Genomic DNA, 14970 nt, shown 5'->3' on the forward strand with positions numbered 1-14970 from the left:
GTCTGTGTCTGTATATGTGTGTGTCTGTGGGTATGTGTATACATGTGAATGTACATGTATGTGTATCTGTGTGTATGTGTATATATGTGTATCTCTGTGTGTATGTCTGTATGTGTATGGATGTGTCTATGTGTACATGTATATCTGGTATGTGTGTCTCTGTGTATGTGTCTTTGTGTCTCTGTGTGTGTGTATGTGTCTGTGTGTGTCTCTGTGTCCCTGTGTCTGTGTGTGTGTGATGGAGGAAGAGAGGGAGAAGCAGAGGAGGGAAGGTGTCCCCTGCCTCCATTCATAGGGACAACTATACTCATGCTTTATTGCCTGGCTGGGTTACATGGGCTAATTTATTTTCTCTTTTTGCTCCAATGAGTATGGGTTACCTCTGTGAGTCCTAGAACAGACAATTTCTGAGTTGGGGCCAGCATGGGTCCTCCATGACCTACACTGCTCCAGGTACTACTGAGGCGGTGGCACCAAGAACCACAGACAACCCGTACAGAGGGGAAGTTTCTGAGCCCCGTGGAGGCTGCGAGGAAAATAGTCCCAACACTTCCCAGAGTAGTAGTTGTGTGTTTTTCCCACAGGGGGAGAAATTTAGGTCCCCTCATCAAAGCACCCAAACAGAATGGCAACAGAAAGCATTTGGGGGAAATTATGGTTTTTTTTATGATGGTATCAGAAACCACTGTTGTTAGGGTTGTATGCAAACCTGTATACTGAATAGAATTTTGACTTCTTTCTAAAAAAGATCCTGGGTGAGAAGTTACAGAATCAGAACCTGTTTTTGCCTACACCTAGACAGAGAGGCAAAAACCTACAGGGAAAGAGGATGGGACTGGATAGGCTGCAGGCCTAGACCAGTGACCAAGTAGACCCCTTTGGGTTGGGAGCATCTGTGGCCTCAGAGCTGCCTGTGGAGCCCTCACTTGGGAAGGGCATCTGTTTTGCTTTCTGACTTTGGATCTCCACCCAGAGTGGTTCACCAGGGCTGGTGGCAGGATGCTCCATTTCTCCTGCAGCTGGAAGCCCTGGGGGCAAGTGCCAACCCCAGAGAAAAGAAGCAAGCTGGCCCTGGCCCCAGAAATGCATTCAAGCAAGTTAAGGGCAGCATGCTTGGCAGCCCACTCAAGAGATGCCAGGTGGTTTTCAGCAGAGCCTCCTGCCAAGTGTGCTCAGCCCTGGAGGCTCAGGCTCAAAGGGAAAGCTGTGCACAAATGGCATGCTCAGCTCGGGAGGAGGCCTGGCTCTAAGCCAGGGACAAAGAAAGACCAACTCCCTAGCGTTTCTCAAATACTGCTTCTATTTTGTTCCTCTTAGGTTTCCATATTTTTCTTTTCTTGTTAAAATGGATCAACATAATAACTATGTTAATAGAGTACATCATATGAGTTATAAATATTTTATATATGGGTGCAAAATTTGGGCGCACACAACTGGGTTTCTCCTTTGTCTTTGACACCGGCAAGGAACCACCTTTGCTTTATAAGAAGACACTGCTGCCATCTACTGGCAGTCACTGTGAATTGCAGGCACAAGGTCCTGGGAGATTAAAAAAACAAAGAATTTCAGGGTGTGGGCCTAATGAGTAAACATGTATTCAAATGGCAGCCAACATCACTTGGTTATGTACCCAGCTGAAGCAGAGACAGACTGTATCAGTTATTAATTCTTTCGATGACCTTTGCTTTAGCGGGAAAGTAACAGTACTAAGACGTGGAAAAGCACAGTGGTGTAAATCCTTGGGTCGAGGCGAGCTGTGCAAGGAGCAGTGCGGATTCTCTGAGAGTGAAGGCTCAGAGACGGTGACGGGGGTGGGTATAGGAGAGGCCGTTTTCTCTCACACCCGCTTTCTCAAGTGCAGCTCGATTTCTAAAGGCACCCTCTCCTCTCCAGTGCGCTGAAGCTTGCTAACAGCCTGGGAATTCCCAGGGCCAGGGTGGGAACAGATGCCAGTCACGTCCTCTCATCTGATGGTTCACAGCTGAAGGGGAGCAAGATGACAGAAACCCCCCGGGGTGATGCTTTGGACGGATGCGTCAGCTGGGAGGGCTGCAGGGCAGTGGCATCTGGACAGGGGGCCTGGGAGGCATGCAGGGCCGTGTGGGGACTGTCCTCAGCTCAGGTCCCTGGACCTTTCCCTCCTAGTCCCAGGCCAAAGAAGTCCTCGGCACCAACTCTTTCATCATCCTCCTTCCACCATCACAATACCCCTTATCCTCGGTAGGGACCAAGCACCCGGAGAAGAGTCTGATCAGAAAGTATGGGGTACGTGCAGAGGATGCCTCCTCTGGAGACACCTCCCAACACGCAGACCCAGGCCCCTTGGAGGGGCAACATGGTGAAACCCCCTGTAACGTTCAAGTGATCCCCACTGCACCTCCAGCCTGAACGGTGAGCACAGTTGCAGCATCGCGAACTTCCCTCAATGTATCTGGATGTCCGTGCCCATGCACGACGGTCATGGGGCTCACCGGCTGCTTTGACAGTGGCCAGTTTTACCTGAGACACTTTCTGCCATCTGCATATTTTAAAAATCGCTTACTCGATAATTTATCCAATAATCTGAGAAGGCATTTTGAAAGGAGAGAAGAAGGAACAGCTCGTGTGTGTCAGTGATAGAACCAGGAGTAGTAGAGCCAGCCATCCATACGGACGGACGTGGGGGCTGCACAAAATTTGTGCAAAGACAGAATTAAAAGCAAAGGCACGTTTTCCATGAACTTGCTGGAAACCCTTGTCTATGACATGCACATCTATCTTTAATGAATTTCAAGAGTAATTCTCTAGATTTTTCTTCTGAGAACTTTTTGGTCCTACCTACTCTACATGTAATCTCTCTTAAAGCTTAAATAGCTCTTTCCATAACAATGAGGATAAATCTCATGAAATTTATGAAAAGAGAAGCAAGGGGCAGAAGTATACACATGGTATGAAAGTACTACGTAGAAACTTAAAAAGACACAAGCCAATGTTGCACACTGTTTGCAGTTACTCCGACCTTTTGTACAATTAAAGCCAACACAGCCAGCTGGGATGCAAACTTTCAGCTATCACATCCCAGCAAAAATAAAAAGCATCCTCCATGTAGGTGATCTCAGGAGAGTTTTTGGAGGGGACTATCGTGAAGGTGCTGGTGGGAGGCAGGGTATCCCCCAACAGCAGGGAGAGGCAGTTCTGCACCAGGTTCAGGGAGGAGAGGGAGCAGGTGCTGGGACGTGAGACCAGAGGCCGGAGCAGAACCACATGCGGAGAACTGACTCCCAAGAATCAGCCTACTGCAACCCCTTGCCATGTGTAGTGTTTGCTCCATCCAAAAAAACATCCCCCTCCCCCTCCAACACACACTCAAGTATATATGATAAAATATTTTGATTTTTTTAATCTCGGTGGTAGGTACGTAGATAGTCCTTTGCGTTTTCTTTCTGTATGAATGAAATTTTTAATAATAAAAAGTCCTGATAAAATCTCATCTTCAGAGAATATTTAACAAATAAAATCACGTAATAGCCAAAGCTTGCAGTGAAGATGAATGCCTACAAATAAAAACAAGTTAATTAAAGTCATCCTCATCATAAAATTCTCATGTTAGAAATCCTTTTTGCAGGAAGATCAAAATAGTCCTTTAAACAAACAATGGTTACACTTTGAAACAGAAATGTCATCAAAATAAAGCTTAGGTATCCTGGGTAAAACATTATATTTGATTATCAGTAGTTTGAATGGTCTGTGTAGAAGAGAGTTAAAAAAAAAACAGGCATTATCTTTAATTGAAAAGCTGGTTCTTTCAAAGTAAGAAATATGAATCGTCTTTCATGCCACTGCTCACATGAACTGCTTCCTTTTAAAAATCTAGACAAATTAAGAACACTAACCATTGTTTAGATTTCCATACTGCACTGGCATTTTTCAGCATGTTTGCAGGATGCCTGAATCCTCAGTAATCTAAGACTCTAACCAAATAACAGTGGAATATAAGGAAAAGACATAAGAATAAGAAAACGTTTCAAGCAATATTGCCTCTTGCTTTACAACAGACTGTCTTGGTAAAGTGTGGTCACTCAAAATCTATGAGAATGATACACAAACGATGCTTTTCTTTTAGCCAAGACACTTCTTAGATGAAAGCACACTTAAATTTAGAGAACCTGGATTCTTAGCAAGTTTTGCTGTTTGAGTTCTTTAAAAATGAAAGGGAACATATTTCCCTCTCTGAACTTAAAGTGCATTTGAAGGAACTGGATCTTTGCATTTATTTGTTCTCTTTCTCTTTTTAACAACCTGAAGACAACAGTGTGACTGACAATGCCGGATAGTGTTGGGACATCTATATGAGAACCCAAAAACCTCTTTCTGCTAATGAAATTATAATTTAGGACAGTTTTGACGTAGTTTCCTTTAACTCTGGTGCTCTAGCATAAGTCATCGAGTGAGGAGTGTGGTGTATGAGTGAACATCTAGGGAGGGAGATTCTGTTTTTGACTAGGGACACATAGATAAACAAAGCCAGGGTCAAGCCAACATTACTGCTTAATGTATCTGAAACTTGTCTTGGACACTGCTTTGTATACTAGGGTACCACCTGCTTATTTAAGAACGCCCAGTAATAATGAGAATTATCATGAGGCATTGGAATTTAGCCAATATTCCGGCATACAACTGACCGCCCCCATCACTATCTGTGGCCAAAATTCATATTTATCATAAACATGGCTTAGACACCTCCCAAATAGATGCCTGAAAACACAGCCAATTGTCGGAGCTTCGGGGCCCTGGGACAAAACCTTCCCCTTGTTTAAAGACCCCCTGAAATGCTGCTTCCTCCATAAAACCTTCCCTGACTAAGTGGAAATGGGAACCAGATGTTCTGCAACTTCACTACAAAGATAATCATATTTACTCTACACCCAAAGATACCATCGAGGACCAAATGTGTGCAAACTGTTAATGCAGCAGAGTCCCTGCACACTGCGGCTGCACCCTGGGAGTTCTGTCGGCCCGAGGACTCGGAGGGCAGAAGCTAGGGATGCTTTCTCTTTGAATCCACAGCACTGAGCACGCAGCCTGGGACAGAAGACGTGCTCAGGACAATGGTCCTGCAGGGGAATTTTTTTCTAGCATCATCCTTTTATTTAGTTTATAAATGAGGCCCGGAAAGGAAGGGCGCGACAGAGAAGAGGTCCAAGGGCACAGAGGGGCTCCAGGCTCCTCACTTGGTACCCACGTAGGCCGTGCCTACATAGACTTGCGAAGCTGCGAGAAAGTGGGGCCCGTGTGCTGCTGCCACTGCCGCTACAGGCAGATGGTTCACGGCTTCCAACCAATGCAGGACTTCACGTAACAGTCTGGTTGAAGACAGAGAATTCCTTAAATTCAAAGGAAGCAGCACAGAGCAGAGAGAATGCACGAGAGAGAGCAGACAGATCTGAATGCACCTCCTAGAACAGGTTACCAAGCTTGACTTGTTGAAGCAGTTGTATTTACCCATCTGTCCATCCATACACACAACCATTCACATGTGCATATCCATTGTCAAATACAGCCCGCTACTGCCATCAGTGCTCTCAAATGTTTACACCCACGTAGCCCGAAATTTAAGCCTGACACAGACAATGGCAGGGTCTATGCCCATTTCTCAGATGAAGGAGTTCAAGACAGAGGGGCCAAGGACCTTGCTGCAGGTTGCAGAAGGCAGCAGGTTGGAGGTTGAGCCTTGGCCTATTTGATGCCAGAGCCCACAAATTAATCACTCTGCTCTCAGTCTCCTGTTTTGGGTTGCAAGGGAAAATGTCATGTTTTGCCTGCAGCAGCTTGGTGTGCAGTGAAAATGGCACCCAAGTAAGCCATCCTCAAAAAATAATTAGCTCTGAGAGTTCCTAACAGGGTTAAATGAAGTTATGAACATAACCACCTATCATTGTGCCTAGCAAACCCAAAGTGCAACCAATCTCAGAGGGAACATTGTAGGCTATGGGAGAGAGGTTCAAAAGCTTCTTTCGAGACACTTGGGCTTCATCTGTCTCTCCATCTAAACGAACAGTTCTCCCTTCATCATGGCCCTAACGGTTAAACAACGTGCTTCAGGAAGCAGTTGCAGGGAGAGGGGCAGTTAATTAGGATCAGAAATTCTAAGGAGGCTGGGAACCAGGCACATTGGGAAGGAAGCTGTTCTGGCAGAAGGGAACCAAGGAAGAAAGGGGAGATAATTCAGAAGTACCCGGCCTCCAAATTATCTAATGTGTTCCAGGCCTGGGCAAACAAGGATGGGTCCAATCCAAGTACTCAGGACTCATGATTCAGCAAGTGGTTCAATTCCATGAGTCATTTCTGGAAAAAGAAAATCCATACCATGGCATTAGTCCTTGCCTGACATTTCTCTACCTCATGAAACTAGGTTGGGTTTTCCAAAAGCCTTCCAGCTAATTTGAAGGGATAAACATCTAGCTTTCTGTTTTTGAACTTGGTAGTAGCACTGCTGCACACAATTGCACAACTGCTCCAGTTTGCCGCCGAGGGTCATTTCAGTTAAATCCTCTGGCATGAGATGTCAGCTCATCAAGACCACTGCTTCAGTTCTCATGAAACAGGGCTACATTTAGGTTTCAGGGGATGTCTGATCAGTGAAAAAGGCTGCAGCAGCCGATCTATGACCAGATCCACAATTGTGTGATTCAATGTTGTAGGAAATTAAAGGTGGTTATTTCATTAAAATCACTGATTCCTACCCCCCATTTTAATGTGCAGAAACAAAACAGGTGGACAGATTCTATCAAAAAAAAAAAAAAAAAAAAGAACAGATTTGTTTCACACCCAAAGAATTATGCCTTTAAAAAGTACACCAAAAAAATAAATAAGTAGCATTCTTTTTGTGTGTGGTCACTCTCTATGCAGTTAGGGGGAAATGTATTTCTGACTGAAGTTTTTCATGTTCTGGGTCACCTAACTCCTTATTTCATTAAGATACCCCATGAAGTTGTCCTTTAAATGACAGCTCAGCCAGGGCCCTGACCATGGAATTCAGATTTCATTGTTCACTGAGTGTTTTTTCAGGAAACACCTCGAGTGCATCAAGCAATCAAGCCAGCATTCCAAGTCTATCAAGAAATAAGAAAGAAGCCGCAACATGATGATCCAACCCTTTGAGTTCAAGATGCCTTTGAGCCAATAAAAATGAACCTGCAGCATCACATCCCGAAGCAAAGGGTGCAGAGCCTGCAGCCTGTGATGTGCCTCCGGGACGGTGCCAGGATTCACATGGCTTATGCTGACGCTAATCCCATGATATCCAGATTCTCTGGGCTTTTGAAATACGTTTTCTCAATCCTCTCCATCCTTTCTTTATAAAAGGAAGAAGAGTATTTGTATTTCTTTGGGGATGTAAGAACAAGTGAGGTGAAAATTTTTAAAATTCTAATATTTTTATTTAGATGTTTCTTTAACTTTCAGAAGAAAATGCAAAATTTCATTTTAGCAAATGTTATGCGTGGAGTTTCCATTGCTTAAACTCCTGAAAAGAGTCATATTTTACCATTGCGCTTGATTTAAATAAATAGAAAACAATCACATATATTAGGTCAGTGAGAATATTTGAAAGGCGGCTTTAAATTCCTAAGACGAGAAACATTAAGTCTGGGGCAAGAAAGCACTGAGATATTAGGGATTCTGAAACTAATTCTTGGTTTTCAGCTTTGTAAACATCCAGTTCTTTTTCATCTTTTAATTTTTTTGAAAGAACACCAGATGATATAAGTTTCCACACCATTTCTGCTTTCACTTCATCACATTTGTCTGCACTGAGCAAGGCACAATGCTACCTGCATTATCAGTGATCAGTACGACTACTGCTCCTGCTCACTGCTCCTAAGTGAGCACCCGGTGTGGATGGGCCCTGGGCAAGCACTGTAAGGGAGGTGTTTCCATCACAGTATGAACCAAAGCTCAAGGTGACACTGGTCCTGGGTCCCAGGTTACAGGGCAGATCTGGCAGGGCAGAGCCTCAACGCTACTTCCAGATGACTCTGAAATCTGTCTTCAGAACCCCTGGGCTTTCCTGCCTCCATGGCAAGGGTGGAATACCTGCCTCCTGCCCCGGTGAGCCCATCACAAGAGACCGCACCAGCTGGTTCAACACTCCCCAAGGAATTAACTTGGCAAATGCTGTCTTCACTTAGCTTCGATTTTCCCAACCTTTAAGCCAGCATAGCCCTTTATTCCAACTGGAGGGGTGAGTAGGACAAGCAACACCCACCAACTGAGGGGCTTGTGGAGTTGGGGATCCCCAGAATTGAACCCCATACCTGTCATTACCATGGATTTCCCCAGGCTTGGATCACTATTACAATAAGCATCTAAACTGATTGAGCCTTGGACTAAAAATGACCCTTCCTTCTGGTAGAAAATAGATTACTGATAAACAAGGGGATTTTTAGACTCGTCCCATGCCAGACCATCCACCATTCTGGTTATACCATCTCCATTCTGATTATACTTGTCTATTCCAAGAATCAATACAATTGGATATGCATTTTCACAACTGAGTTTGGATTTCCCATACTTCTGTTTGTTTTGAGGGAAAGTTAGGCTCAGCAAACAACTGTTAGGTTAATTCTAGGTTCATTGTTTATAAATGTAATTACATATAAAATAACACATGCTCATTGTACAGGATGTGAAAATTATCTAAGTGTATTAAGAAGAAAATAAATACCTGTTATAATACCAGAAAACACATGTGTGTGCATTTATTGTTAATACTGTTTCCTACATCTGTTTACACCTGCAAACACACACGCACACACATACACATACACACACATGCACACAGCAGGTACATAAAATGGTACCTTCTGATTTTAAACCTGATCAGTTTTCTCACATTAAGTATCCTTTGGCCCACAATTCCATCATCACCTCATAATACGCTATATTTTGGAAGTCTGGTGACTTTTGCAACCCCTTTCCTATTCCTGGATATTCCAACTCTTCTTTTCCTCATTATACATAAAACTACAAGGCACTGACCACTTTGGGCAAGATTCTGCAAAAGAGATTATTGGGTCAAAGCATACAAATGTGAATGTTATTGTGTACTGACATTGTTTTCTTGATTGCTTTTCATCAATTTTTCACACATAACAGTGTAAAAGATTTTTAGAAAGTAAATTTAGCTCATAATTGAATTCATTTTTATTTCTACCTTGCCTTTTCCTAATTATAATAATAGTACATAAATAGTTCCCATGTTCAAAAAAGTAGGAAAATGGAGAGAACCGAAAGTAGCCATGCACTCAGATTGTTTAATATCAATGAATTATTTCTTTTCATTGAGCAGTGCTAATAACGCCTGCTCCTAAACAGAGCTCTGTGGTCCTTCCTCAGTCCCCAGCATCGGCTACCCGGGACTCCAGCTCCAGTCCCCGGGTGTGCCACTGCTGGGCATCCATTCATCAGGCAGCCATGCTCTTTGAAACCGCGGGTCTTGCATTCATTTGTCTTGTGGACAGGGCCATGGGAGAGGGGTCAGGCCCGACTCACATGGGTGTGCGACTTGCAGAGTTTACCCCCTTTCAGTAGAGCAGCTCGTTTGGACTGCCACAGACACACTGTTACAGGACTATCAGACCTTTGGTTATGTGACCTTCTTGATGGCTGAGCGATATGCTTTCCCTCGGATTTCCGCAGAGTCCGTCACACCGGCCACGGGAAGCGCTACAGGGATTGGGCTTCCTCTGGTTTTTATTTCCCTTGCCATATTCACAAAACAGATCTAAGAATCTAAACTGTAACCCACTGTGCTGTGATCATCTTTCAGACGGCGACAACATTAACCTGAACAGACTCGGGTTAGGGACGCATATAAAGCTACCTGTGTATGTTCCTATAAAAGAGTAAATGATAAGGAGGGTTATCAAAACAAGAAATAACAGTTTACATACAAAGCAAGTAGAGGTAAAAGCAAATGATTCATAAACCAGAACCAAATATAAACAGTTACCACCTCTCAGTTTTGCACTTCATTTGCGTTGATTGAGCTGGTTACAGAACTGTAATGAAACACTAAAATCACTAGACCCGCAGTTCAACAAAACAGCAGCTTTGCAAACTTTCAATTTTCTATTTTCAATGACAGTTAATTCCACAGTCAAAGTATAGAAGCTAAATGAGGCAAAGAATGATAAATGACATCCCACAATTGCTGAAATCTGATTACAGTGAGATAAGAGCTAGGCCAAATTCCTCTTGCACAAATTTGCACCTAGAACAGGACAAAGAAAGAATAGATGACTACTCCCATTTATTACTCCAAAATATAAGATAAACAAGGAAACAAAGAGAATGCAAATAGATTTAGGGCCCATTTACATGGGGGTTGGTGGTGGGAGGAATTAATAAAAGTTCTGTACTGAAAGAGAGACCAAAAATCGACCTCCATTTAAGAAGTTAATTTATGCACTCCTGAGTCCTCATACAAGTTAAGCAGCACAGAATATCACAGCAGGCATAGAACAACAGATCTTGAACCCTGCTGTGTTTGCTCAAGAAGGCAAGTTAAGCTGTTCCTAACAGGAAACAAAACACCCGCTTGGGCGATTAAACAGGGATCATTTTGCCATACTGTGCAGCCCTGAATGCATCAATCGCTGTTCCAAACAGGATTAGAGATGTGGTTTGCTTTAACTATGGTTTTGAGAAAAATGCTTATGCCTACTCCAGATTCTCAGGCCGATATTAACTAATACAGTGCCATGTAAGACATAGAGTACCTAGAAAACCCACCAGAAATGGTTTTTAGTAAATCCCAAAGGTGTGTAGATGCCATGGAAAGTGAAGAGTAAAGGTACCAGTTAACTGTGTAAACAGCTAAATTTCTAATCCCCAAAGAGTATTTTTGAATCTGGTCCTTCAAGGCCCACTCCACATTATTAAATCTATACTGATTGGATTAACCCTACGGCAAACAACAGCTAGGGAGTTCCTATAGACAAAAGCTCCTTCAAAGAAAATGCAACTAGAAACATAGACTATTTGGTTCAATAATATGATTGTTGAACACACATTTTTAATTATCCTTAGGTAATTCTGCCATGTTTTTTTTATAAAGGGGACCTCGGTTCTTTTTGTAGATGTCAATAATTATTATGAATGAGAATAAAAAAGGCAAATCTTTCTCACACATCACAGAATCCAAGGACAATCAATCCACTGGAGAAATTGGTTCAATTTCCCCCAGAAGGAATGGATTTGTGAGGGCCTGAAGGCAGTGGATCTATATTGCTACATTGTTTTTAGCTAATAATTTAAGATCCTGTATTTAGTAAAAATATTAAACAATCATCATCTGGTATGTTGCCACTTAGTACCACCCCAGCATTGTACCAAGTGTTGAAATTCATAGACTCTAAGAATCAACTTGCAGGTGCTTAAGTATTACAGGAAAAAAATTAAAGAATTGCTTTGCAAGCAATTGCTCTAGACAATTGTCATAATGGGCTAGAAGTGGAGTTCTGGAAGACCCTAAAAATATTAGAGTCATGAAAACTATAATTTATAGGCCACAATCATTAATGTTTGCTACAAATAAGAGGGAGCCCCAAAAGGGACCTTTGTAGATGTAGATCAGCCAAAAGATAAAAACAAACATATTTACAGAGACATAACTATTTAAAATATTTATAGAGAAAACAGTTGCAGATGATACAAAGACAAATTCCAACAAAAACATAGCTTAAATGCAGACACCATATGGTCCAATGTATGTGCCCATGACCTCATGTAAAAGATGTAGCGGCTGGGGATGGCTCCCTTTTCACCCTAGAATAACAAACTCTTAGGTTTAGAAAGAGCTCATTATCATCATGTCCACAGATGGCTAAAATCTATGGGTAATGTCAAAGGCATTGGGAAGAAATATCCCAAAAGCAATTGTTCTCCCAAAGTTTTTGCTTTGTTGGGACTGCAAGCCCAAACTCCATTTTCTGACTGCGTGGAAAAGGTGCCGTGAGTTAATAGCCAGAGTTTTAATGAATTGGGTGCACTACAGGCCTGCAGGGCCTTTGGCACTTCCTGGGCATCCATGAGATTTGAGTCAGAACTGAAAGACATTGCAGAAGTCCTAGATCACCACCTCCTACATGACTGTTCTCTGGCAAGTCAAGTCAGATGGTAACGGGAACTTAACTTTTTGCAAGTGTCCATAATACATCCAGCTCTGTGCTATGCATCAATAAGATAAATGGCCCTCTTCATAAAACCAGAGAGTTAGTCTGTCATCCTCTTTAAATAAATAAGAACACTTAGGCTTTGAAAGGTCAGTTGAGTTGACCCTGGTTACAACTGGGTGAAGGCTAGATGGGAAGCCACCATATTTCTTTGTTGGACAAGTAGCAAGACAGGATTATTTGAGGAAATCAATGCTTGTAAAAACCTCATCTTTCTAGCAAAGGCTTGTGCCAGTGTGACTGAGGAAGTTCTGGGGAGGAGAGAGGAGAGCGAGGGGCCAGGTGCTGAGGTATCAACAGGAGGAGACTTGCAGGCCTGGGGAGGTGTCTCCCATCTGCAGTGTCTCTCCTGAACTGCCTTCACCCTCCAGGCTCAGGTTTTATTTCCATACTCTTTCTCCAAGTAGCTTAATGGGGTATAGAAGCTACTGAGTTCTGAAATCATTTCAAACCAAGGCTCAGTATATTTTAATGCAAGCACCTTTCTCTTTTTAATAGAACAACAAGAACAAAAAGACAACTTGTAGACTAGACAGGAAAAGGAGGCCGAGTTACTCTTGGTTACAAAGGGGCACAGGCCACATCCCACACACCATATGATGTCTTTGGGAGACAGGCAAAGAATCAGGAGACCCACTGGGCCTTTTCTTTGACTCTATGTTTCACAGGGGCACGATGATGTGCTCTGGTTTTCAGGGCCAGTGATGTCACTCAGCACACGGGGACAGAGAGAAGGAGAGCCATGAGGTCAGTACCGCTGGAGAACCATAGATCCTAGTGACATGTGCTCACCGTATTCTGCACTGGTTTGCTTTAGACTTTCTAAAAACTCCATGGCTGACAGTGCCTCCAATTCATGAGGGATTTTCTACAAAAGGAAAACCTTCCTTTATGGATGAGTGGGAATTTGATGAACAAATGCCAGTAAGTTAAGGCTGGTCCAGTTCTGAGCACCTGACTTGGTATTTCTCTTCACACAATCATGCTAAATGTGGCCAATTAAAAAAGCATGTCCTGTCTTTGACATGGAGCCTTCCGCACAATCTGGAATTCTGATCACGTATTTGCCCTGGAAGCTGTGCTATCCTTGAATATGTCAACTTTTCAGGAAGTGTTCAGCCTTTTGTGATGGCACTGAAGTGTAATCAAACATTACCACAAGCCAAGTCACATTGCAGCATGTCTCGCCTTATTTAAATATCTCAAATATATTTGAGTAATTGTGTAATGATTTCTAGGCCTCTGGTTGTCCATATGGTTGGAACAGACTGTCTTTTGTAAAGCAGTTGTTCTCTCTCTCTCTCTCTCTCTCTCTCTCTCTCTCTCTCTCTCTCTCTCTCTCAAAATGAGTAGGAACCAAATCTTCTTTACTGCAAAATGGAGAGCTTGGAAGATGTTGCTTACATTTCAGGGTAGTGCCCTACCTTAACTCTTGGCATGAAACTACATCACATCTGGCCTCCAGAAACTGCTGTGTCTTCCAGACATCTTGCTTATATTTGTGCAATGCAGAAGAACAACGCAGCAGGCATCGCGTGCTATGTTTTCTGCTAGAACTGGCCTTGAGATACAATGACATGGCATGGGGACTACACAGCAAAGCCATCACTGCAACCACATGAAGTCCTTCTGGACAGGAAACATTCTAGATGGTGGAACAAGATCATCTCAGACAATGAGGACCAGTGAAAGGGTCTGGTCATCGGCCGGAATTCTTTCCTAATGCTCTCCGGGTGACATGGGCGTTGAGACAAGCAAAGGAGCTGCTAATTTTGTAATTAATGAGACCCAAGGGGGCATTTCAGAGATTTGGCTTAGGAGCTCAGGATTTAAATGTGGTCACTGGGCCTTGGTGATTACTCACATCATCTGTCTCCCTGGGAGATTATCCCAGTGAAGGCCCGGAATGCTATGTTTGATGAAAAATGTCAAACTTATTCTTGGCCTATTATTTGAGAATGCTTAGGAAAATGGTTAGGCTTGGATTCAACACCCCACCCTGCCCCGCAACCACTGGCCATGACTGGCTAGGCAGGGGGCAGTGGCACTGAGTCTGATGGCCTCTCTGTTCCTGCCTAACTTTGGGTTTCTTAAGCTTCGAGAGGAAAACCATTTCACTGGTCACGAACAGGGCCAAACACGCAACGCTATGGAGGCATGCATGATCTGTGAGTTCTAGGGATGACTGGAATGTGATGGGGAGGAGTTTACCTTTTGTGCCTGAGGGAGCTGAAAAACAAAGAAAAAAAAAAAAAAACAGAACAAAAAAGGGAAAGAAAAAAGTCAATCGTTACATAAGAATTTAAGGTTCACTGTAAAACTTCATTTTGCTTCCACTGGCAAACAGAAAAACCAACACGGAGAGAGAATAAGATAAAACTAAACCCAAGATCATTTTAATTTCCAAAATAAAGCTACAGTATTAATTACTCAACCTACCATCTGAACTTGCGGTGTCAACGGATAATCTCAGTTTTCCGGCATGGGCTTTGGGAATCCCCAGGCCCAGAGCAGTCTGGTAACCCATTGAAAGCTGGACACGAATCACTCTGTCCAGTGGCCCAAAGAGCAGCATTCCTGCTTCCTATAGGCCAGCTGTTCTCAACCAGAGGATGGCTGTCTGGAGACACTCAGGGCTGTCACATTGGAGGGAAGGAGGACAGAAGGGAGCAAGAGCTCCCTTGGATAGAGGCCAGGGATGCCCCCAAACACCCTACAACATCCTACAGGCCAAGACAGCCCCCATAATAAGGAA

The 14970-nt window shown here is 43.3% G+C and overlaps 1 protein-coding gene across 4 annotated transcripts in view; it reads right to left on the bottom strand.

The window, feature by feature from the left end:
* The window catches only part of CACNA2D3 (calcium voltage-gated channel auxiliary subunit alpha2delta 3), an 879489-nt gene that overhangs the window by 227968 nt on the left and 636551 nt on the right, over positions 1-14970 (bottom strand). For 2 of the 4 annotated variants that reach the window (XM_051851530.2, XM_051851528.2), the window contains exon 14: positions 14427-14444. The exons of the other annotated variants lie outside the window; for them this stretch is intronic. In XM_051851530.2, the coding sequence (XP_051707490.1) occupies positions 14427-14444 (18 nt within the window). The remainder of the gene's footprint in view (positions 1-14426; positions 14445-14970) is intronic. 4 annotated transcript variants of the gene reach the window in all.

The sequence above is a fragment of the Oryctolagus cuniculus genome, chromosome 10 (assembly GCF_964237555.1).
Source record: "Oryctolagus cuniculus chromosome 10, mOryCun1.1, whole genome shotgun sequence".
Lineage (NCBI taxonomy): Eukaryota > Metazoa > Chordata > Mammalia > Lagomorpha > Leporidae > Oryctolagus > Oryctolagus cuniculus.